Here is a 23,190-nt window from a genome sequence, read left to right as displayed (position 1 = left end):
GTTCTTCAGTTATCTGTTCTTACCTTTTCCAGGTTCTACAGAATACTCCTTGGAGTTTGAGCCTGGGCAGAAGTATTTCTGCATAATACAGTGGCCGATCTCAAATTCTTTCCTATGCTCGGTTATTTGACTACTCCTTTTTGACTTCCCACCCTTGGGGACTGCTTTGGAACATCCATGGTTTTCCGTGTCCCCCAATGAAGCAATAGAGAAATTAAGATTTTGGGTTCTTACCTTAAAATCTCTTTCTTGGAGCCTTCTTTGGGGTCACAACACCCATTGTTTTCTAAATGCCTCTGTTGAGCCAGTCTGTATTTTATTTTAAGTTGCTTCTCCTACTGCTTTCACACTAACTGATCGCCTTGGCTTCAGTTGGTGGTGTATACTACTGAGGAGGAGCTAACTTATTTTTATTGCCCAGTGTCAGCCTCCTAGTGGCAGCAGCATAGACCTATGGTTTCTTGTGTCCCCCCAATGAAAGCTCCGAGAAAGATTTTACGGTAAGAACCGCATGGCTTCTAAAACCAAAGGCAGCATAAATAAGTCTGGTTGCAGTATTGCAGCTGCGCATGTTTTACTTTGAAACGCTGAAGGATTTCACAGAAAATCTACTTTTTAGAATTCAGTTGACTAGTTTGAGCCAGTTCTCGGAGGCTTCTATCCTCCCCGCTCCCATAGACTAACAGGACTATCACTTTGGGTGTGTATAAGGATAGACCAGTCTGTCAGAGAAATTGGGGCAGGGAGAAGCTGCTAAGGACCTGCCTCGGACTTGTCATCCAAGACACAGACATCAGACGGCCTTTGCAAGCATGCGTAAGGCCATGTTCAGTATTTGATCAGTATTTTACCTCAGTATCTCAATACATTTTATACCAGGCTATTTGCGCTCCCATAGGTGTAGGATCCAAGGCTTCTTATTATCCAAAAAAGGTTTTTAATATTTCTCAAGAAAAAGCACATACAACGCGTTTCGACAGTATAAAATGTCTTCCTCAGGTATATTGTGATTACCTCAGTATTTGTAAGACAAAATCAGGAGTTGGTGAAAAATGCAGAAGCGGTGACGTGTTTCGATTATACTTTTCCTATGATTGTTCCACTCCTGATTTTGGCTTACAAATACTGAGGTAAAAAACTCACCAAATACTGAATGTGTGAATGTGGCCTAAGCGTTTCAGAGCAAGACATACACAGCTGCATTAACAGAGACAGTTTCTGATGACTGGTTCCCTTTACACTGAAAAGCATTCATCTATGGAGAACAGCGTATACACATCACTTGTCACAGGGAGAGCGTATAATAATTGGATGTTATGGTGTCCAGCTATACACCCTTCATATATATTGTCTTTCAATGTGAATCATTATTACTAAACAATCAAATGTGGTACAGTAAAAATCTCAGTCCTTTATTCCACACACATATTCCATGTATCCATAATCCAGCAAGAACACATAGGTAACTCTGGTGGCTCAGCACCACATGCCTCCGGATGCAGGTAATAAACCGTTATTTGGACGGCAGCCTTTACATATTGCCAGAAATACTTTAGTACTACAAAATAAATCATTGATTTCATCTCTTAAATACAGATTCAGAACCTGCTGATGCTAATTTAGGTAGTCAGAATCATAAGCCAGTTGTGCCATGCTTTGTGGTAAGGAATGTTCATAGGGACCTTTGTGTGTCTCATGGAATATTTGTAACTCCACACCAATAGTTGGTGATACTATATTTCATTACATCTAGAGGTGTAAGTGACAATTGTCAGCCTCCATTACTAGTGCTGTGAAGGTGATGGATGGTATAGCGCAAAGGGCCTGTCTAAAAAGACAGAACACACAGCCCAAAGTTTACTTTGGACCCAGTTTGTCTTATTCAATGGCTCCATCATGGGCACGTCTAAATCCCATTCTTTGGGGATCCAGATGGAAGCACTGGTCAGAAACATGAACACACTGCAAAATACAATGTGAACAGGCCCTAAGAAATACACATATTCATTATTTGTTCCCAGCAAGGAAAACAAAAAGAAAAAACAATGGGTGAAAAGAAAAACAACAAAAAACAAAACAATAGAAGAATTTTAAATTCCTCATTCCACCATCTTGGAAGAAAATCCCAAAACTGAGACATCAACGCATCTTCTTCTGCCGGCTTCCCAAACGTTTGCGTCTTTGTTTGAGCAAGTGACGGAAGTTGATGACAAGTCCTGTGATAGAATAAAGGATTCAATTATTTTTCAGTTTTATCATCATTTTCTTCTTAGACAAATGAAAAAGAAAAGAATATTTGAGGTTTTACAATAATAAAAATATTAAAGTCAAGCAACGCATTGTTCTCATTTTTGCATAACTTATATTCACAAAAGGGTTTATGCAAATTGTGGAGATCTTGTAAGGGCTTGCGAGGGATAGATACAACTATAGAATTAATAATCTATATATCTGCCTTATAGTGTTGACACCCCGGGGTGTCACTAAGTGATTAGAGCGGGTTCTTGCTGGGTTATTCCAAATTGTGAATAATCTGTATGCGAATACAAAAATCTTCATTAGGCTATGTGCCCACGTAGCGATTCTGAAGCAGAATAAACCTGAGCAGAATCGCACACTCTGCTCCCGGGAAAACGCATGCGTTTTTTGACACGCTTTTGTAAGCGATTGTCAAGCGTTTTTGCATGCGTTTTCCTAAGCATTTTTGCCCATATAATTGATGGTATGTGGAATTGCGTGCGATTCCGCAAAATTAAAGAACATGCTGCGTTTTTAATCACTAAGCGGTTCAAAACGCACCATTGGCACAACATGTGCGTTTTTCATTAAAAATCAATTGGATGCTTTTCTTAAGCGTTTCTGCAGCAGAATCACTTGTCTAAATGCGCTGCAGAAATACTTAAAAAACGCTACGTGGGCACAAAGCCTTAACGTAGCTACTAACGCTGAAACTCGATACAGCTCTGGCAAAATTTAAGAGAACACTGCACAGTTTTATAAAAATCAGCTTCTCTACATGTCTGACAGCCATTCCATTCCAGTGTCAGTTGAATTCCAACCAGAGTACGCCTCATTCTACTTAATGTGCTTCTGATTAGGTGATCACCTGAACCAAATCTTATTTAACGAAGGAAAGTATAAAAAACCCTGCTGTGGTGTTCACAATCTTCTTGCAATAGGACAAGCTGGATGGCAAAAAGTGCTAGTAATATCTGTTGTGAGTTCATTTTCCCCTTCACCATTGAGGTCTGATGAACTCCCTCTTCTGGTGAAGGAAGGTAGTGAGGCTGATTACCAAGCACCTGAGCAGGATGATGATGACTGGGTGACTGGAATTGCTGACTGGATATAAGGCAGCCGACACCCTTCTGCCTTGCTGGTGATTTCTCAGAGGGATTCTAGGAGACCAGTCTGATTCCTGCTCCTCAAAAGCTAAGTTTTCTGCTCTGCTTTTTGCATTTGTGTTTTGGTTTTGTTTTGCCTTGTTTTTCTGGATTTCTGCCATTCCCTGCTGGGGTGAGCGGAATTCCTTTTTGCTCTGTCTTCAGAAAATACCTGAGTACTGATATAGTCTTTTTGAAGCCTAGCTTCTTCAGGGCTTTTTTCCCTATCAGTCTGTTGGCTCTTGTTTTGATAGGGTTTTGGCGGATTGCAGACAGCAGCTTTTCTATCCTGTCCTATTTAGTTAGCTTGGGCCCCATCATTTGCTCTGCCTATCTTTCTATCTGTGTGAGTGTTTTTTCATCTTGCTTCACCGTCATTATATGTTGGGGGCTGCCTATTGCTTTGGGGTCTGCTCTGGGGCAGTTTAGATTTCCCTTTCTGTCTTTAGGCTATTTAGTTCTCCGGCTGTGATCGAGGGGTCTAGGGCATCGTAGGAACCCCCCACGGCTACTGCTAGTTGTTGTTGATAGGTTCAGGGGTCTGCAATCCGATAGCTGCCAACTTCTCTGGTTTTCTGGTCTTAGCTAGTATTTCTGTTTTTGCCTCCTATGGTGACTCATTCATAACAAATATCCCAAAAGTAATAGGAATGAAAAATAACTTTTAACGATGCCAAAGGAGTTGAAAAGAAAAGTATTGAGTGAGGAAAAGAAGGGCTCAATTCTGGCTTTACTAGCAGAAGGATACAGTGAGCATCATGTTGCCTCCATCCTTAAAATTTCTAAGACGGTAGTCCATTACAACAAGGTCTAGCAGCAGACAATGGGGACAACAAAGCTACAGACTGGCAGAGGGCGAAAATGACTCTCCACTGACCGGGATGACCGTCATCTTATTTGAATGTAACTCAGCAACTGCAGGATGACATCAAGTGACCTACAAAAGGAATGGCAAATGGCAGCTGGGCTGAAGTGCACGGCAAGAACAGTTTGTAAAAGGCTCCGAGAGGCAGGACTCAAGTCATGTAAAGCTAGAGAAAAGCATTTCATCAATGACAAGCAAAGGAGAAGCCAGGCTGAAGTTTGCCAAAGACCATAAGGATTGGACCATAGAGAACTGGAGTAAGGTAATCTTCTCTGATGAGTCTAATTTTCAGCTTTAAAACAAAAACCACTGAGAATGGCAGAGATAAAAACGAGCAGAAGTCAGTGGAAAAAATGTATAATTAATAGAGAAAATATATAAAATGATACTATAAAACAGTGACTTTCAAATAACCTTTATTAGATAATGGCACAAAAAGAAGCAAAAAGAAGTACAATGATGAAGGCAAATATTCCTGTAAGCCATATATATATGAACCGCTGTGTGCCACAAGAACGCGCCCCACACCGCGGTTCATATATATGGCTTACAGGTATATTTGCCTTTATCATTGCACTTCTTTTGCTTTTTTGGTACCATTGCACTTTATTAGCACTTTGGGGGTATTTTTTCATTTTTTCGTGTTATAGGCAATCTACCTGGTTTTACTAATTAAGCCTATTCTTTTATTATGGGTTTCCATGATTTTAACATCTCAACATTGAGCTGATTTTATATACTCATGGTGTCCTATGTGTAATTATTTGCGGTTATGTGCCCTTTTATCATATTATGCACATCTATTATGTGTTTTTGTGCCATTATCTAATACAGGTTATTTGAAAGTCACTGTTTTATTGTATCATTTTATATATTTTCTCTGTTAATTATACATTTTTTCCCACTGACTCCTGCCCGTTTTTATCTCCGTCATTCTCAGTGGTTTTTGTTAATCATTATCCGGATGGTCTGCCATCTAATTTTCAAGAGGGGTGTATCAGGGCTGTGGAGTCGGAGTCGGAGAGTCGGAGTTAGTTTTGGTTGGAATCGGAGTCGGTAGAAATGTACCGACTCTAGCTTTAAAAAAAATGTATTAATATTTCATAATTGAACTTTCATATGAATTTTATAAATGTTACTCAAATATATATGTTCTATCAAACTATGAACAACAGTGATAAGCAGTTCTGCTGGAGATAGAGACATTTCTTACTTCTTGTGTGTCACTGTTCTCCACTGCCCTTATCTAATCTTATACTTGGTTAACCTCATGCTGCCCCAACCCCCCTACTTACAATGTATGAAACTGAAAGTGAAAATGTGTTGCAAATTCTTAGTAGTAAAGCTCCTCCTCTAGACTAGATCATACTAGGTGTGCGTCTTCCAAGCATCTCACAGCTGCCTGCTACTCAGAAGAGGAAGACTGTAAGAAGTATTATCCTTTCAACAAACTTTGCATCAGTTAACTGTGAGTACATGAGGAATAATAACAGTATTACTGACCACTATATCAGTTGTACAACCTGGCAATAATTTTGTACAATTGTTTTTAGGAAAAACAATTGTCATTTGGATTGTGAATGCAGAATTAAAAGCCTGAGAATGCCAAAGAAGCATCACATTAAATCAGCTGTATTTGAACATTTCACCATCACTCAAGATAGAAAACATTATGTCTGTCAGTGTATGACAAATGATCCAGACGAAAACAAATGCTGTGAAGCCAAGATGAGTGCATATTCAGGCAAAGATAAAAATGCTCCTACCAGAGCTTCTAATCTAAAGAGACATTTACAGCGCTTTCATCCAGAAGTACTGAAAGCAGTGGATGAGAAAGACTGCATCCAAACCAATGAACCAGTGCCCAGCTCTTCCAGCCAAACAAAGGAGCAGAGAACTTTGCAGCCATCAGTTGCAAGATATTTTGTCAGTGACAAAGTTACTGTGACAATGACAGTAGATACATTTAATAAACAGATCATAGAGATTGTTGTAAAGGATAGTGTGCCTATTTCATTATTTTCACGACCAGCTTTTATGTGTCTGAATGGGGAAATGGCCCGCAAGCTTGGTGTTTCTCTGGAGAGAGAGTATTAGAAAATTAGTAATCGAAGAAGCTTTTAAACAAAAGGAAGAACTTAAAAAAACTCTCAAGGGACGCTTTGTTTCTTAAAATGGATGCCTGCACACGTCACAGAGTGAACTATTTTGCCATCAATGTCCGATTTGTTTGTGACAAAAATGAAATAGTTACCAAGACATTGGCAGTAAAAGACACCAAAGCTCATCACACCAGTGAGTTTCTCCAGGTCTTGGTAGAAAAGGTTCTGCAAGACTATGAACTTAAAAAAGAGCAAGTTCTTTCTGTCGTAACTGACAATGCTTCAAATATGATAAGTACTATTAAGCTAATGAATGAGAGTAATGATGGTGACCAGCAGCTAGAAGAACATTCTGGGTCCACAGACACAGAAATGTTTGAAATAGAGGAACACAGTATTGTAACTGAGGAGCAAACTGAAGTTGCTTCAGATGAACAGCAACATGATAGTTTAGATGATCTTGTTGAAACTGTGTCAATATGTTCTTTCATTCATCACATGCGCTGTGTTGTGCATACGCTACAGCTGGCTATAAGAGACAGTCTGCAAGAAGGACATGCTGCTGCACTGATTGGCAAGGTGAGAAAATTGGCTACTGTTGCCAGAACCCCTAAAGTTGACTCAATTTTGAAGAGACGTGCTGGAAAAGGGGCAATTATTGATCAAGCCACACGATGGGGCAGTACTTACTTAATGATTCAGCGCTTGGTTGAACTGAAAACCTTTCTTGTAGACATGGCTAACCCTCAACTGACGCTAAATGAAAGTCAGTGGAATCAGGTGACTGAGCTGGAAAAATTGCTAGAGCACCCATTTACAGTGACTAAAAAATTACAAGCAGAGGACTTAACTCCAGGTATTTTCTTAAAGGAGTAGAAGAACCTGATGTTTCGCCTGTCCCAAAGAGGAGGGTTAATTGCAAGTGGCATTGCTACATCAATGAAACGGAGAGAGGAGCTACTATTACAAAATAATATTCTTTTAGCAGCTGTTTATGTAGACCCAATGCATCGGATTCTTCTAGATGATCAACAGCTAAGTAAAGGAAAAGAAGCTCTGTTTGAAATAGCAGTAAGGATGAAAGGGTTGCAGAACAGTCAGGAGGAACAAGAAGAATTTGGTCGTCCTGCCACATCTTCACCCTCATCATCAACTGATGAAGAATTTAATTTCGAAAAATATTTGGATCACAAGGACCGTGCAAAGCGTTCCCGCATAGAAGAAGAGTCATCCCCATCAAGGAACACAGCCAGTACATTTCAGCAGAATTTTTCATGTGCACTAAAAGAAATTGAGAAATTTGACCGTTCATCAAAAATAACAGTGCAACAAGCGATTCCTCTGTATCCTGACATTGTCAGAGATGTTGCCTGAGTGGTTACTGCTTTGCCACCAACACAAGTTAGTGTAGAGAGGTTGTTCTCTGCTCTCAAAATAATTAGATCAGATTTGAGGGCATCCATGAAGGAGGATCTGACAGAGGCAATACTTTTTCTGAGGACAAATTTATAGATTTCTTCTTATTAACTGCATAAAAGTGTTTATTGCATATTTACTTACAGTTTAGAAAAGTTTATAAAAGTTATTTGCTATATTCTAATTGTATTCTAATAAATGTAGTTTTTGCTCTAAGTGGTCTGATTACTTATATGATGGTGAGAAACTGAATAAGCACGATGTTTAATATTTTACAACAGTAAATTTGTTGTTATGAATTGGCCATTTATGAAGGAGTCGGAGTCGGAGCCGGAGTCGGAGCCTGATAAAATCCAGGAGTCGGAGTCGCAACTGTGGCTTACCGACTCCACAGCCCTGGGGGGTATACTAGTTTATGATACATTTTGATATATATATTATAATTTTAAATATTGTAATTGATGGTATCACGTCCTCTTGTCTAATTTTCAGCTTTGCCCAACACCTGATCGTCTAATGGTTAGACGGAGACCTGGAGAGGCGTACAAGCCACAGTATCTTGCACCCACTGTGAAATTTGGTGGAGGATTGGTGATGATCTGGGGATGCTTCAGCAAGGCTGGAATTGGGCAGGTTAATCTTTGTGAGGGACGTATGAATCAAACCGCATACAAGGTTATCTTGGAAAAACAGTCGATTTCTTCAACTCAGGCAATGCTCCCCAACTCTGAGGACTGTTTTTTCCAGCAGGACAATGCGCCATGCCACAAAGCTAGGTCAATCAATGTGTGGATGAAGGACCACCACATCAAATCCCTCTCATGGCCAGCCCAGTCTCCAGACCTAAACCCCATTGAAAACCTCTGGAATGTAATCAAGAGGAAGATGGATAGTCACAAGCCATCAAACAAAGAAGAACTGCTTAAATTTTTGTACCAGGAGTGGCAAAGACCGGCAGTGTGAAAGACTGGTGGAAAGCATGCCAAGACGCATGAAAGCTGTGATTAAAAATAATGGTTATTCCAAAAAATATTGATTTCTGAACTCTTTCTGAGTTAAAACATTAGTATTGTTGTTTCTAAATGATTATGAACTTTTTTCTTAGGCTATGTGCACACGTATGCAGAAAATTTCTGCTTGAAAACCTGACTCCTTCCCAGAAAACGGGATTTTTTTTCCGCTCGTTTCTGCACGGTTTTTGCTCAAAAAACATGCGTTTTTTTCCGGAGCGGTCCCAGTCACATAGAAAATAGCTAGAAATGTGGAATTTTCCACGAAATTAATGAGCATGCTGCGGTTTTTTCCGCGATGCGCTTTTTTTGGCGGAAAAAAATGCATCAATATACACAGAAAGTGCGGAATTAATTAAAATGAATGGGAAGCTTCTTTTAAGCGTTTTATTTGGTAAAAACGCAAAAAAAGTGAAAAAAAGCAACGCGTGAACACAGCCTTATTATTTGAGGTCTGCAAGCACTGCATTTTTTTGTTCTTTTGACCATTTCTCATTTTCTGAAAATAAATAAAAAATTTAGTGCTTGGAAATTCGAAGACATGTCAGTAGTTTTTAGAATAAAAGAGCAGTTTACAATTTTGCAGTGGTCTCTTAATTTTTGCCAGAGCTGTATACTAGTACCTTATGCCTGTAATGAAGAAAACTTTTTAGAGCTTTATTCACAGAAATTATTCCTGTCTTTATCCGTGATGGCTGTAGCACACTGCTATAGCTCCTTACATGCTATAGGTTCTGAAATTGAATCCCAAGAAAGCCCAAACTTCAGGAAAAAAAAAAAATCATTAACCAGTTAAAAAGGTATCTCATGAGCACAGACAGATGCTGGGGGCTTCTCCTTCAACGTCGTGAGCTGTTGAAGGAGCAGGTGCCCCCCCCATACGTTTTAATCAGAGGAAGAAAAATCAGAAGGAACACATCACTGTCCAGACTGAGCAATACGGCCTCCGAGACAAATCTCTATTAACACTCCATTGATCTTTTTTTTAAACCAAAGATTTTTATTATATTCAAATGTCGTTATAATTACATTCAAGCAAAGCTTTCAAATCATCTCCATTGCATATAGAAGAATACACGACATTCAATTTCCTCCCCGTCATAAAAAGAAAAGATAACCTAACCCGACCTCCTCCCTCCCCCCCTTCCCAACTGCAATACCGACTTTCTCAATGTGATTGTCTCCACTGTAACCACATGGCCCAGAGTTTTTCAAAGTGAGCTTCCGTATGTCGCCTTCTATAAATTCTCTCCTCCAATCGGATTACGTTATTCACACGGATAACAAACTCCCCAGTCGTTGGGGGTTCAGCATCGATCCATTTTTGAGCTATCAGCTTACGGGCAATATATAAGAGTTTTGCTATGATGGACTTATAGGCATTCCCCACCGACACCTCCTCCACATACCCCAACACACACGTTACTGGGTCCCTTCCTATATCACATCGGTATATCTTCTCAACAAGCCCTATAACCTCCTCCCAGTATAATGAAAGTCTTGGACAAGACCAAAGCATATGGAGCATTCCCGCAGGTTCATACCCACATCTTGGACACTCCGCATTATCCCTCAAGCCCATTTTCCTCATAAGTTCTGGAGTCTTATATGTTCTATGTACAATATATATTTGCGATATCCTACCTGGCTCACTCAAAGAGAGTTTAGGTATATACTCTAAAATAGACTCCCATGTATCATCTACTATTTCCCCCACTTCTCTCTCCCATTTAGATTTTACTGTTAGAGGAAACCCAGTCAAGTAAGAATATAATAAATCTCTATAGATGGTAGATATAACACCTCTCGTACCCCCGGACGCACACACATAGTCCAATACCACATCCCTCTGCACCGTCATATTCATTATCTGTTTCTGCGCTTGAAATGCATGCCTGAGACCAAAATATCGAAATTCCCCACTACATGGGAGTCCAAACTCTTCTTTCAAAACAGTAAAAGACTTGATCTCAGACCCCTCCAACAGGTGCCACACATATTGCAAACCTCTCCTCTCCCAATCAATAAAGTCCTTCAGTTTGTATAGTTCAGAAAGGTTCACATTATCCCAGATAGGTGTGTATGTCGTCAATTCCTCAACTCTTCTAAGAATTTTGATATGTTGCCATATTTTGTGCATTAGTCCAAATGTGGGCATGTCCTTCCCTAATCTCCCAAAGTTTCCTGCTTCTAGACTCTGTACCAATGTTCTCTTGTTGGTCAGTTGGGCCAAAACTCTCCCCATAACGCTTAAGTTCCCCTCCTCTCGCCAACCCCTAAAGTGCTACCCCTGCGTTGCCACAAAGTATATCCATGGATTTGGCGCCGCCAACCCACCCTCTTCCTTCCCCCTTTGCAGTATTTCCAATTTAATTTTTGCTTGTTTTTTTCCCCCAAATCAATTCTCTAAAAATGGTATTAATTTTGTAACATTTTTTCTTGGGAATCCAAACCGGGGCATTATGGAGGACGTACATCAACTGAGGCATCAGAATCATTTTAATTAGATTTGTCCTCCCCACTATTGATAGTACTAGCTTACACCACGCTGTCATCTTAACTTTAAATTTAACTAGTAATGGGTCCAAGTTTAGTTCGAGAAATCTAGATATAGGCATAGATACCCATATTCCGAGGTATTTAAATTCCTTAACTACTTTCAAGTGTCTAACTACCCCCCCCACATCTTGATCTCCCAGCTCTCTATCAATCCCCATGATACATGACTTGTCCCAATTAATTCTCAATCTGGAAAAGTATCCAAATTTCCCTATAAGGCCCATGACCTCAGTCAGTGCTTCTCCGCCGTCTTTTAAGAAAAGGAGTATATCATCCGCGTATAGGGCGATCTTTTCCTCCAATTCCCCATATCTAAAGCCTTGTATTTCTTTGGAGTTACTAATTTTTATCGCTAACGGTTCCATCGCTACAGCAAACAATAACGGTGACAATGGACATCCCTGACGAGTTCCTCTGAACAACCCAAATGCCTCCGAAGTCTCCCCATTAATCCTAATATATCCTTTCGGGTCTACATACAGTAACTTAACCCAGGAGATAAATCTATGCCCAAATCCCATACATTTCAGTACTGCCCATAAATACTCCCACTCTACCCTATCAAATGCCTTTCGTGCATCCAGTGAGACCACCACCCTTTCCCCCCTATTATCTGCTGGAATTTGAATATTCAAAAAAAGTCTTCGCAGATTAATGGCAACACTCCATTGATCTTAGCGAAAATTAGCATATAAACTTTCCTAGCCAATATCTCCACAATGCAGATGACAAAAAAACAGAAGTTTTATTTAGCTCTAAGCATGTTAACCTGACACATGAAATAGTGGCTGAAAACTGGTGAAAGGTCTTCTTTAAATGCTAAGTGAGTGCATTCATGTAATATATTAAAATTAAGCTATGTGTGAGAAGCACTCCCTCCATAATTATACAGTTCATGTGCAGTATACCTGACTATGCATACAAAATTGAACTGAAATCAGTAGATGGTAAGTGCTGCTTAAATTTGTATCTTTCATCTTAACGTGGCCTCACAGATCCAAATGTCATAGTTCCTGTAGGGTCTGTGATTTCAGACTGGCATATGGGTTTCTGGAGTCTAAACAGTCTTATAAGATGATCTTAAGTTCAGGTCAGGAGACATGTGGATGGTCCACAATTATAATTTATGCACGACCATGAAACGCCACCCTTTACAGATAACATTTGGTTAAACATAGGTGGATGGCTTTTTAAAGTTGTGCCATGGTACTATTTACAATACCTTTCAAAAGTCTGGACACACCTGTTCATACAATGGTTTTCCTTGTTCTTATTGGAATGTGCACATTTAAGATATAACATCAAGATTCTAGAGATTTTTTGATTTAACCGACCTTTAAGTGCAAACATGAAAAACATCTATCGCTTTCATAAAACTGGCTTTCATCTGCCCAAGAAAAGGAAGACCAAAATTACCTCAGAGGATAAGTTAATCAAAGTTACCAATCTCAATAACTGCAAATTGACAGTACATTAGATCAGGGTTCCCCAACTCCAGTCCTCAAGGCCCACCAACAGGTCATGTTTTCAAGATTTCCCTTGTATTGTACAGGTGATGCAATTATCACCTGGGCAATACTAAGGAAATCCTGAAAACATGACCTGTTGGTGGACCTTGAGGACTGGAGTTGGGGAACCCTGCATTAGATAACAGCTCTCATAAATAATGCACAGACATCAAATAGCAGATACCTCAACGTCACCTGTCCAGAAACCACAAGAAAGAAGCCACTATTGAAAACCGCAAACAAGAGACTTGAAGGAGCCAAGCAACACAAGGAATTGCCATTAAATCAGAGGAAATCTGTACTGTGGTCTGAGGAGTTAAAGTTTGGGATTCAAAACACACATTCTCAAAATGGCTTGACCTTTGTCCCGTTGCAACACACATGTTGTTACCACAATAACCCAAAACACACACCGACAGGCTATCTGACCAAGTGGAGGGATGGGGGGTTGCGTCAGATGACATGGCCTTCACAATCACTTGATGTCAACCAAATAGAGATGGTTTGGGATAAGTTGGACCACAGAGAGATGGTAAAGCAGCCAAAAAGTACTCATCACCTCTGAGAAGTACTTTAAAACTGTTGGAAAGCCATTCTAGATGACACTAAGGTGAAACTGCGTCAGTGAATGAATGCAAAGGGCTTGCAATGCGGGTGCTTTGAGAAATCTAAATTAAACCATACATTTTAGTCTGTTTCACACGTGTTCCTCTACACCTTTCTCTGGTGGTGTTGCCGCTTTGAGCCTGAATTTACAACGTGCACATTAAAATAAGAGCAAGGAAAACCATTTTATGAACACGTGTCCAAATTTTTGACCAGTGCAATTGTGCATCCAAATGTCCAGTTCCATGCTCCCAAAGACTGAACTTTAAGAGCATTGTGTGCACAATAGCGATCCCAGTGTCTCAACATCAACAACAGTCACTGTTATACCACTGTACAGCCAGTTTTAGGTGAAGTCTGTGCCAAGTACAGTGTAAAAATATTACTGAATAAAAATAGTAATGATGATTATGATGCCACTCCCACAGTAGCCTTTTTGATCTTTATGGGACAAACTATAGAAATAAAAAAAATAATGAAATAATACGTATAAAAATAAACCTCCCTTTTCCATTAATTAGTATCAAAATGTAGAATATATAAAATGTGTACACAAATGGAGCAAAAACCCTGCATTAGTCACAAATGGAAGAATCATGTCAATAGCCCAAGAAATAAAATACAGAACTTACCTAAAACTAAGATCAGCAGGTAGATGGAAAGGAAGATGGAGAAGCTGATGTTTACATTCAGAGGAGATGGGAGATGAAGGCCGAATATCCCAGTCTCCGTAAATATAGGCATTGACAGGAGGACACAAACAGCTGAGGGAGAACCGAAAGTTAGCATCGCATCATATACACATTGGACATTGGATAATCGGTAATCAATACGATCACAGCAGCAGAAGTCTCTAGTGTTACAGAACCTCTTCCCATCAAATCCACAATGTGCACCAACAATAGGCTTGTGCCATTATATTCTGCCATAATTTATTTTTTCCTATTGATGAAGTTGTATTAGTACTTATTTTTTGAGGGGCGAGTTTTAGGTTAAATTGGTGCAATTTTGGGGTGCATACAATGTTTTGATCACAAGTTATTACATTTCTTTTAGGTGAGAAACAAAATACCACTATTCTGTTAATGATTCTATTTTTTTCTTATAGTATTCATATTTTCAATAGCTTTTTTATTCTCTCTCTTTGAGAAGCAAGGTGACTAAAAATACAGCAATTTTTCATTATTATTTTTTTAATTATTAAATTCACTGGCTGGGATAAATTGTGTGCTAATTTTATCCTTTCATTTGCTACAGACATGGTGATACCAAGCATGTGTAGTTTAACTACACTGTGTTCCAAATTATTATGCAAAAAATATTTCCTCATATTTTCTCTAAATTACCTATATGAATTGCAGTCATTGATATTTTCCAGTCATCTAATATTCTAGTATAATTGCAATGTTTTTGAACAAACTGCCTATGAAAACAGTATATTTTTAAAAATAAGAAACACTCAAAATGCATATTCCAAATTATTATGAACAGCAGAGTTTTCAACCTTTTTATTTTTATTTTGAACAAAAAATGGTCAATTGTGAATTATAAGCATTATCAGCTTATTACAAAATTAAATCAAACAGTTTTCAAGTCAAAACTTTATTCTAGGTGATGTTACATTTGCACATAGGACCCCTTGTTCGAAAGAAGCTTCTGAACTCTCTCGTCCATTGAATTTGTCAGTTTTTGGATGGTTTGTGCGTCAATTGTTTTGCATGTGGACAGAATACCCTCCCACAGCTGTTGCTTAGATGTGAACGGCCTCCCGCCATCATAGACACTCCTTGGTTCTCAATGGGGTTGAGGTCAGGGGAAGATGGTGGCCACACCATAAGTTTGTCCTCTTTTATGCCCATAGCAGCCAGAGATGCAGATGTGTTATTTGCAGCATGAGACGGTGCATTATCATGCATGAAAATGATCTTGCTGCGGAAAGCACGGTTCTTCCTCTTGAACCATGGCAGGAAGTGCTGTTTTAGAAACTCCACATAGATTATGGAGTTCATCTTTACCCCTTCAGGGATCCTAAAGGGGCCGACAATCTCTCTCGCCATGATTCCAGCCCAAAACATTACTCCACCTCCTCCTTGTTGGCGCCTTAGCCGTGTTTTCATGGGGTGTCCATCAACCAGCCATCCTCCACTCCATCCATCTGGACCATCGAGCGTTGCACGGCACTCATCGGTGAACAAAACAGTTTGGAAGTCAGTCTTCATGTATCGTTTGGCCCACTGGAGCCGTTTCTGCTTGTGTGCAGTGGATAGAGGTGGTCGACAGGACGGCTTACGCACAGCTGCAAACCTCTGAAGGACCCTGCATCTTGTGTGCTGGGAATCAGCTACATACTTCTTGATTGTGCGATGATCACGATGAAGTGTCTTGGCAATGTTGATTGTAGTCATGCCTTGACCTAAATACTCCACAATTTGTTGCTTCTCAGAAGCTGACACATCCTTTTTCTTTCCCATTTTGGCAAAAAATGTAGGCTGCTTAATAATGTGGAACAGCCTTCTTAAGTAGTCTTGCCTTTATTTGGACACACCTGCCAAACTAATTTGCACTGGTATCTGCAATTGCTTTCAGTGATATAAAGAGCCCTGACACACATCACCATCAATGAGTTTAAATGACAAACGAAAAAATTCCAACCTTATCACTCCTAAACTCTTTTTGCATAATAATTTGGAACACAGTTTATATCATGTGCACAATTTGCAATGCTCGATAAAAATGAAGCCTCGGAAGTTCACACAGAACCTAGAGTTCTGCCACCTTGTACAGGGTTGATTTTCACCCTACTTTACCCAGAAAAAAAAAACTGCTGTAACTTCTAAAAGACGATCTGAGTCATGAGAAACTGAAGCAGATGTTGAAAATGTCCACCGTTCACAAGCACGTGCCATTCCATATTGTTCAATGTATTCCGCAGGATGTCTGGGGTCGTAGCCTGAATTTCTTCGCTGTGTGTTCTCTCTAAGTGCCTGTAATGTTTGTAGCTTGTTACTGTACACCCGACCTTTCAAATGGAAAAAAAAAAATCCGGCGGTGTTAAATCAGGCTATCTTGGTGGCTACAGTCCCTTGGAGATAACGATGTCATCAAAGAAGGCTTCAATCTCTGCCATGCTGAGAACAAACGTGATGCACCATCTTGTTGGAAGTAGCCCATTCTAATTTCCTCATCGTCCAGCTGATTGACAAAGGTTTGGAAGATTTCCATGTACACTGCTGCTGTCACTGTTGCTTCAAACAAAACATGAGGCCCATTATGTGCTGCCAGGAAACAGCACACCAAACACCAACTTTTTCTGGATGAGGCGGCATCTCATGAAGCAAGTGCAGGTTATCAGCTGCTCAAATATGGGGGTTTTGTGAATTTAAGTAGCCACATACAGTAGGTGAAACCAGGCTTCATCAGTGTACCACGAATAGTCCAATATGTTTTCTTTTTCAGCAATGAAGGTCTGAAACCACTGACAATAACAAATTATTTTCTCTTCACCGGGCCCTTTCAATTCATGAACGACAAGGCAAACAAGAACTTTCTTGGCTGCTCGTTGACATGTACAGTCATGGCCAAAAGTTTTGAGAATGACACAAATATTATATTTTCACATGATCTGCTGGCCTCTGGTTTTTATGTGTGTTTGTCAGATGTTTTTATCACATACAGAAATATAATTGCAATCATATTATGAGTAGCAAAAGGTTATATTGACAGTTAGAATGAGTTAATGCAGCAAGTCAATATTTGCAGTGTTGACCCTTCTTCTTCACGACCTCAGCAATTCTCCCTGGCATGCTCTCAATCAACTTCTGGATCAAATCCTGACTGATAGCAGTCCATTCTTGCAAAATCAATGCTTTTATTTTGTCTGAATTTGAAGGTTTTTGTTTGTCCACCCGTCTCTTGATGATTGACCACAAGTTCTTAATGGGATTAAGATCTGGGGAGTTTCCAGGCCATGGTCCCAAAATCTCTATGTTTTGTTCCCTGAGCCATTTAGCTATCACCTTTGCTTTATGGCAAGGTGCTCCATCATGTTGAAAAAGGCATTGTTCATCACCAAACTGCTCTTGGACGGTTGGGAGAAGTTGATCTTGGAGGACATTCTGGTACCATTCTTTATTCATGGCTGCGTTTTTAGGCAAGACTGAGAGAGAGCCCATTCCCTTGGCTGAGAAGCAACCCCACACATGAATGGTTTCAGGATGCTTGACAGTTGGCATGAGACAAGACTAGTGGTAGCGCTCACCTGGTCTTCTCCGAATAAGCCGTTTTCCAGATGTCCCAAACAATCGAAAAGGGGATTCATTAGAGAAAATGACTTTACCCCAGTCCTCAGCAGTCCACTCCCTGTACCTCTTGCAGAATATCAGTCTGTCCATGATGTTTTTCCTGGAGAGAAGTGGCTTCTTTGCTGCCCTTCTTGAGACCAGGCCTTGCTCCAAGAGTCTCCGCCTCACAGTGCGTGCAGATGCACTCACACCTGCCTGCTGCCATTCCTGAGCAAGCTCTGCACTGCTGGTAGCCCGATCCCGCAGCTGAAACACTTTTAAGAGACGGTCCTGGCGCTTGCTGGTCTTTCTTGGGCGCCCTGGAGCCTTTTTGGCAACAAGGGAACCTCTCTCCTTGAAGTTCTTGATGATGCGATAGATTGTTGACTGAGGTGCAATCTTTCTAGCTGCGATACTCTTCCCTGTTAGGCCATTTTTGTGCAGTGCACGTGTTTCTTTAGAGATAACCATGGTTAACAGAAGAGAAACAATGATGTCAAGCACCAGCCTCCTTTTAAAGTGTCCAGTGGTGTCATTCTTACTTAATCATGACAGATTGCTCCATTAACACAGGTGTGGGTGTTGATGAGGACAGGGCTGGAGAACAATCACTGAAACGATGTTAGCTGGTCCTTTTAAGGCAGGGCTGCAATGATGTTGAAATGTGTTTTGGGGGATAAAGTTCATTTTCAAGGCAAATATTGACTTTGCAAGTAATTGCTGTTAAGCTGATCACTCTTTATAACATTCTGGAGTATATGCAAATTGCCATTAGAAAAAATGAAGCAGTAGACTTTGTAAAAATTAATATTTGTGTCATTCTCAAAACTTTTGGCCATGACTGTAGAATAAGACATGTCTGTCTCCTGTGAAAGTCTGGGCAACAATTTATGTGGAGATGCCAGAAATCGCTGTTTCACATCTTGAATCTTTTCCCCAGACATTTTCAGACATCCTCCATCTTGTTCATCCGATAATGTTCCTGTACGTTCCAGCTTATACACCAATGACAGATTGCATGGTTTGGACTACGGATTTCCACCTCCAAACTTCTTTACAAACTGACTTTGGCACCTTTTTAAGGACTCAGTTTTCCAATAGGTTTTCACAATGAAAACATATTCCTGCAAACTATATCTGTACATTGTTAAGAAAGTCATCAGGAGTGAAATGTAAGCACCACACAAACTACCGACACGCAGAAGGGCAGCAAGTCTATCTTGTAGTGGAGTTGACCAGCGGGGTTACAAGTCGGTGAGACCACTTGGTTCGCGGATGTTTCTTATCGCTGTCACCGAGGGTCATTGCACCCTAACTTTTCACGAGCCAAAGTATGTACAGTCGAAGTTTCAGTATGGTCAACTGTCTCTTTAAGAAGTTACAGCAATTTTTCTGGGTAAAGTAGCGAGTGAATCACCATGTATAAAGGCACTAGTTTCTAATGAGGTATTTCAAGGGTAGGCACATTAAAGGGGTTTTCCCACAAAGTACATTTTAATTAATAGATCTTTCAATAATAATAAGTTCCACAATAGTACATGTTAAAGAAAAAAAAATATTCCTGAGCACAGTCAATCTGCTCAGGGTCATCGGAGGAAGCAAATGAGAGGATACAGACAGGATAGCACGAGATCACAGCTGCTGCTTTCTGTGAGGTAACAAATTTCCCTGCCTGTTTTTAAGCAATATTTTACCTAAAAAAACAGAGACTTTTTATACTCACCGTAAAATCCTTTTCTCCGAGCCACTCAGTGGGGGACACAGGACCATGGGTTTTATGCTGCTGCCACTAGGAGGCTGACACTAAGTAAACACAAAAAAAATTAGCTCCTTCTCTGCAGTATATACCTAGACACTTGCTCCAGCCGAACCAGTTCCGTGACAAAGCAGTAGGAAAACTATGAGTGTATAACAAAGTCAAACCAAAGAACATACTCAAGCCGTTAAGCCAACGGGGTGGGTGCTTTGTCCCCCAATGAGTGGCTCGGAGAAAAGGATTTTACAGTCAGTACACAAATATCTGTTTCTCCTTCGCATCATTGGGGGACACAGGACCATGGGACGTCCTAAAGCAGTCCCTGGATGGGGAACGGATAGAACAGACCAAACCCCATACCAAACTGTGCCTTCGACACAGTAAGCCTCTTGAATAGCCGAGCGAACCCACCTAGCTACTGTGTATTTTGAAGTGGCGAGTCCCTTCCGGCGACCCTCAGGAAGAACGAATAAGATGTTCGTCTTGCAAAAGGACGCTGTCCCTCAGACTTATCTTCTGAGGGTCCTCACCAGGTCCAGAGTGTGAAGAGCACTCTCAAGACGGTGAATTGGTGCCAGACAAAACGAGGGAAAAACAATGTCCTCGTTAAGGATAAAAGAAGAGACCATCTTGGGCAGGAAGGACGGGGATGGCCTGAGAACCACCTTGTCCTGGTGAAAAATTAGGAAAGGGGGTCTACAAGAAAGAGTAGCAAATTCCAATACCCGCCTGATTGATGTCACCACAAGAAGGAAGGTGACCTTCCATGAATAGTGAGTCAGACGTCCTGTGGCTGCTCGAAGGGAGCCCCCTGTCGAACACCCAGGACCAGGTTAAGGTCCCAGGCATCCAACAGCCTTCTATAGGGAGGTACCATGTGGAAGACCCCTGAATGAAAGTCTTCACCTGCAGCTTAGAAGCAATCCGGCGCTGGAACAAAATTGATAAGGCAGAGATCTGGCCTTTGAGGGAACTAAGCGCTAGGCCTGAGTCCAGACTGGTTTGAAGGAACGCTAAAATAGTCACAATGGAGAAGGCAAGAGGAGAAGGACCGCGTTCCCTGCACAATGCGAAAAACGCATTTCAGGTGCGTCGATAAATGCGACCCGATGCGGGTGTCCGAGCGCTAATCTTAGTGGAAACTACTTCTCGGGAAAACCCGGCTTGGGTTAGAACCCAGGATTTAATGGTAAGGCTATTAAACACAAGGCCTCTGAGTTCTGGTGGCAAATCGGGCCCTGGGAGAGCAAATCTGGACGATCCAGTAGTCGCCAGGGATAGTCGACGATGAGCTGCACCAACTCTGCGTACCACGTCCAGCACGGCCAGTCCGAAGTGACTAGGATCACTGGAATCCCTTTATCTTGATCTTCCTGATGACCCTCAGAAGTAATGGAAGAGGGGGAAACACGTACGGAAGACGAAATTGACGCCACGGAAGGACCAGTGCGTCCGCCCCAATGGCCTCTGGTTCCCGGGACCGATCTATGAACTCGGGCACCATGGCGTTTAGTCTTGAAGCCATCAGATCCACGTCTGGAGTCCCCCACCAAAAAAAAAAAAAAATCGGTTGGGAGACCTCCAGAAGAAGTGACCACTTTACCGAGGTGAGGCCATGACGGCTGAGGAAGTCTGCTGCCCAGTTTTCCACGCCTGGGATGTGAACTGCTGAAATGACTGACTGGGCCATCTCGGCCCAGCTGAGAATGTGTTCTACCTCGCGCATTGCCACCCTGCTGCGGGTGTCCCCCTGATGATTGATATACACCACAGCCGTGGCGTTGTCCGACTGTATTCGGATGGGACGATCCGCCAGGAGGTGATGGAACCGCCGCAGTGTCAACCGAATAGCCCGAGTTTCCAGGAAGTTGATTGGAAGGCGCGACTCCCGAGGTGACCAGCGCCCCTGGGCAGTGTGTTGATGAAAGACATCCCCACAGCCGAGAAGACTGGCGTCAGTGGTGCCTACCAGCCATTGAACTGGGAGAAAAGATTTTCTCTGGGTGAGGGAAGTCCGCAACGTCCATCAACTGAGCGCCCGCTTGACCTGCTGAGACAAGCGGCATAGATGGTCGAGAGAGAAAGGGTTCCTGTCCCAGGCTGCCAGAAGCGCAAGCTGCAGAGGATGCAGGTGTAGCTGGGCAAAGGGAACCACTTCCATCGCTGCCACCATCTTGCCCAGGAACCTCATGCCGAACCGGATAGAGAGCTGAGATGGGCGGCAAAGTGCCCTGGCTCCCTGTTGAAGGGCTATGACCTTGTCTCGAGGGAGAATCACCAACCCTCGGGAGATGTCCAGGGTCATTCCTCATTCCTAAAAAGGATATCTGCTGGGCTGGGATAGGGGAAGATTTGTCCAAGTTTATCAGCCAGCCCAGGCGAGAAAGTGTATCCAACATGATATGGACGCACTCCGCGCAGGCTTGGAAAGACGGGTCCTTGATTAGGAGGTCATCCAAGTATGGCAAAACGACCAAGCCCCGAGAGTACAGAAAAAACATGATGGCCGCCATGACCTTTGTGAACACTCTGGGAGTGGTGGCGAGGCCGAAGGGAAAAGCTGCAAACTGGAAATGTTCCTCGCGGATGGCAAAGCGAAGAAACCTTTGGTGAGGGGGAAAAAAAAATTGGGATATGAAGGTAGGCATCCCAGATGTAGAAAGATGCTAGGAACTCCCCCTTCTCCATCAAAGTGATAACAGAGCGGAGGGACTCCATACTGAAGCACCGGACCTTGACAAACTTGTGTAAGAGTTTCAGATCCAAAATGGGCCGCACCACTCCGTCCTTCTTCGGGACCACGAATATGTTCGAGTAGAACACTTCGAACCTCTCGTTTTCTGGGACCAGAATGATGACTCTGTCTTTGGCGTAGCGAATCGATGGCTTGGAAGAAAAGCCGGACCCGTGCCCCGGGGGCGGGAGGAAAACTCTTACCTTGCATCCGGAAAATACCAGGTCTCTGACACATTGTTCGTGGACGACAGAGCCAGATATGACGAAAACAGGAGTATGCGATCGCCTGCTCTGCTGGTGTTGACCGGATAATGCTGTGAGTCATTGGGCCGAGAATCTATGGGACCTGGATTCCTTAGACCTAGATTGCTTGGGCCGGCCCTTCCATGACTGGTTGGTCTTATACGAGACCTGGGGATCCTGTCCCCCCGAGGGGAACGTCCCGATCTGGAATTGGTGGTCGCATTAGACCAACCAGTATTGCTGCGAAAGGGCCGGAAACGTGTCTGTTGCTGATGACGAAAAGGTCGCCTAGTCTTCTGCTGAGGGAGGAATTTACTTTGGGAAGGTCACTATCCTGCATGGTTCTGGTCAGGGTATCTGCCCAGGAGACCATAGCTTTTGCTACCCATATCGTGGCAAAAGAGGGATAGAGTGTCGAGCCCGAGGCTTCGAAAACCGAATGGGCAAGGTTCTCTATCAGACGGTCCGTGGGGGTCTTTAATCGAGGACCCATTTGGTAAGGACAGGAGGGTTATGGTGGCCAGGCGGGAGATGATTCGGCTTATCTCCTTCTGCAGATCTGAGGAAAATGGGTATCTCGCCTCAATAGGCTTCTGACCTGCAAATCATTTGCCCGGTCGCTCTCTATGTCGTCGAACTATATCCTGGAACTCGGGATGGTTGGAGAAAACCCTACGAGGACGTTTGGTCCTCTTGAAAGACACTGCATGATCCGGAACAGAGTTA

General features: G+C 42.0%; 1 protein-coding gene across 1 annotated transcript in view; it reads right to left on the bottom strand.

Annotated features, from left to right (window-relative positions):
- Window positions 1–1,391: 1,391 nt before the first annotated feature.
- HACD3 (3-hydroxyacyl-CoA dehydratase 3) overlaps window positions 1,392–23,190 on the bottom strand; it is a 69,589-nt gene continuing 47,790 nt past the window's right edge. Inside the window, exons 10-11 of the mRNA XM_073568872.1 lie at window positions 14,082–14,213; window positions 1,392–2,216 (exon numbers count right to left, since the gene is read on the bottom strand). Coding sequence (XP_073424973.1) covers window positions 2,140–2,216; window positions 14,082–14,213 — 209 coding nt within the window. The 3' untranslated portion in view covers window positions 1,392–2,139. The remainder of the gene's footprint in view (window positions 2,217–14,081; window positions 14,214–23,190) is intronic.

Source organism: Dendrobates tinctorius, unplaced genomic scaffold, assembly GCF_039654945.1.
Source record: "Dendrobates tinctorius isolate UK_male_01 unplaced genomic scaffold, ASM3965494v1 ptg000022l, whole genome shotgun sequence".
Taxonomy (NCBI): domain Eukaryota; kingdom Metazoa; phylum Chordata; class Amphibia; order Anura; family Dendrobatidae; genus Dendrobates; species Dendrobates tinctorius.
The sequence above is the reverse complement of the archived record's forward strand: the minus strand, read 5'-3'. Positions and strand labels throughout refer to the sequence as shown.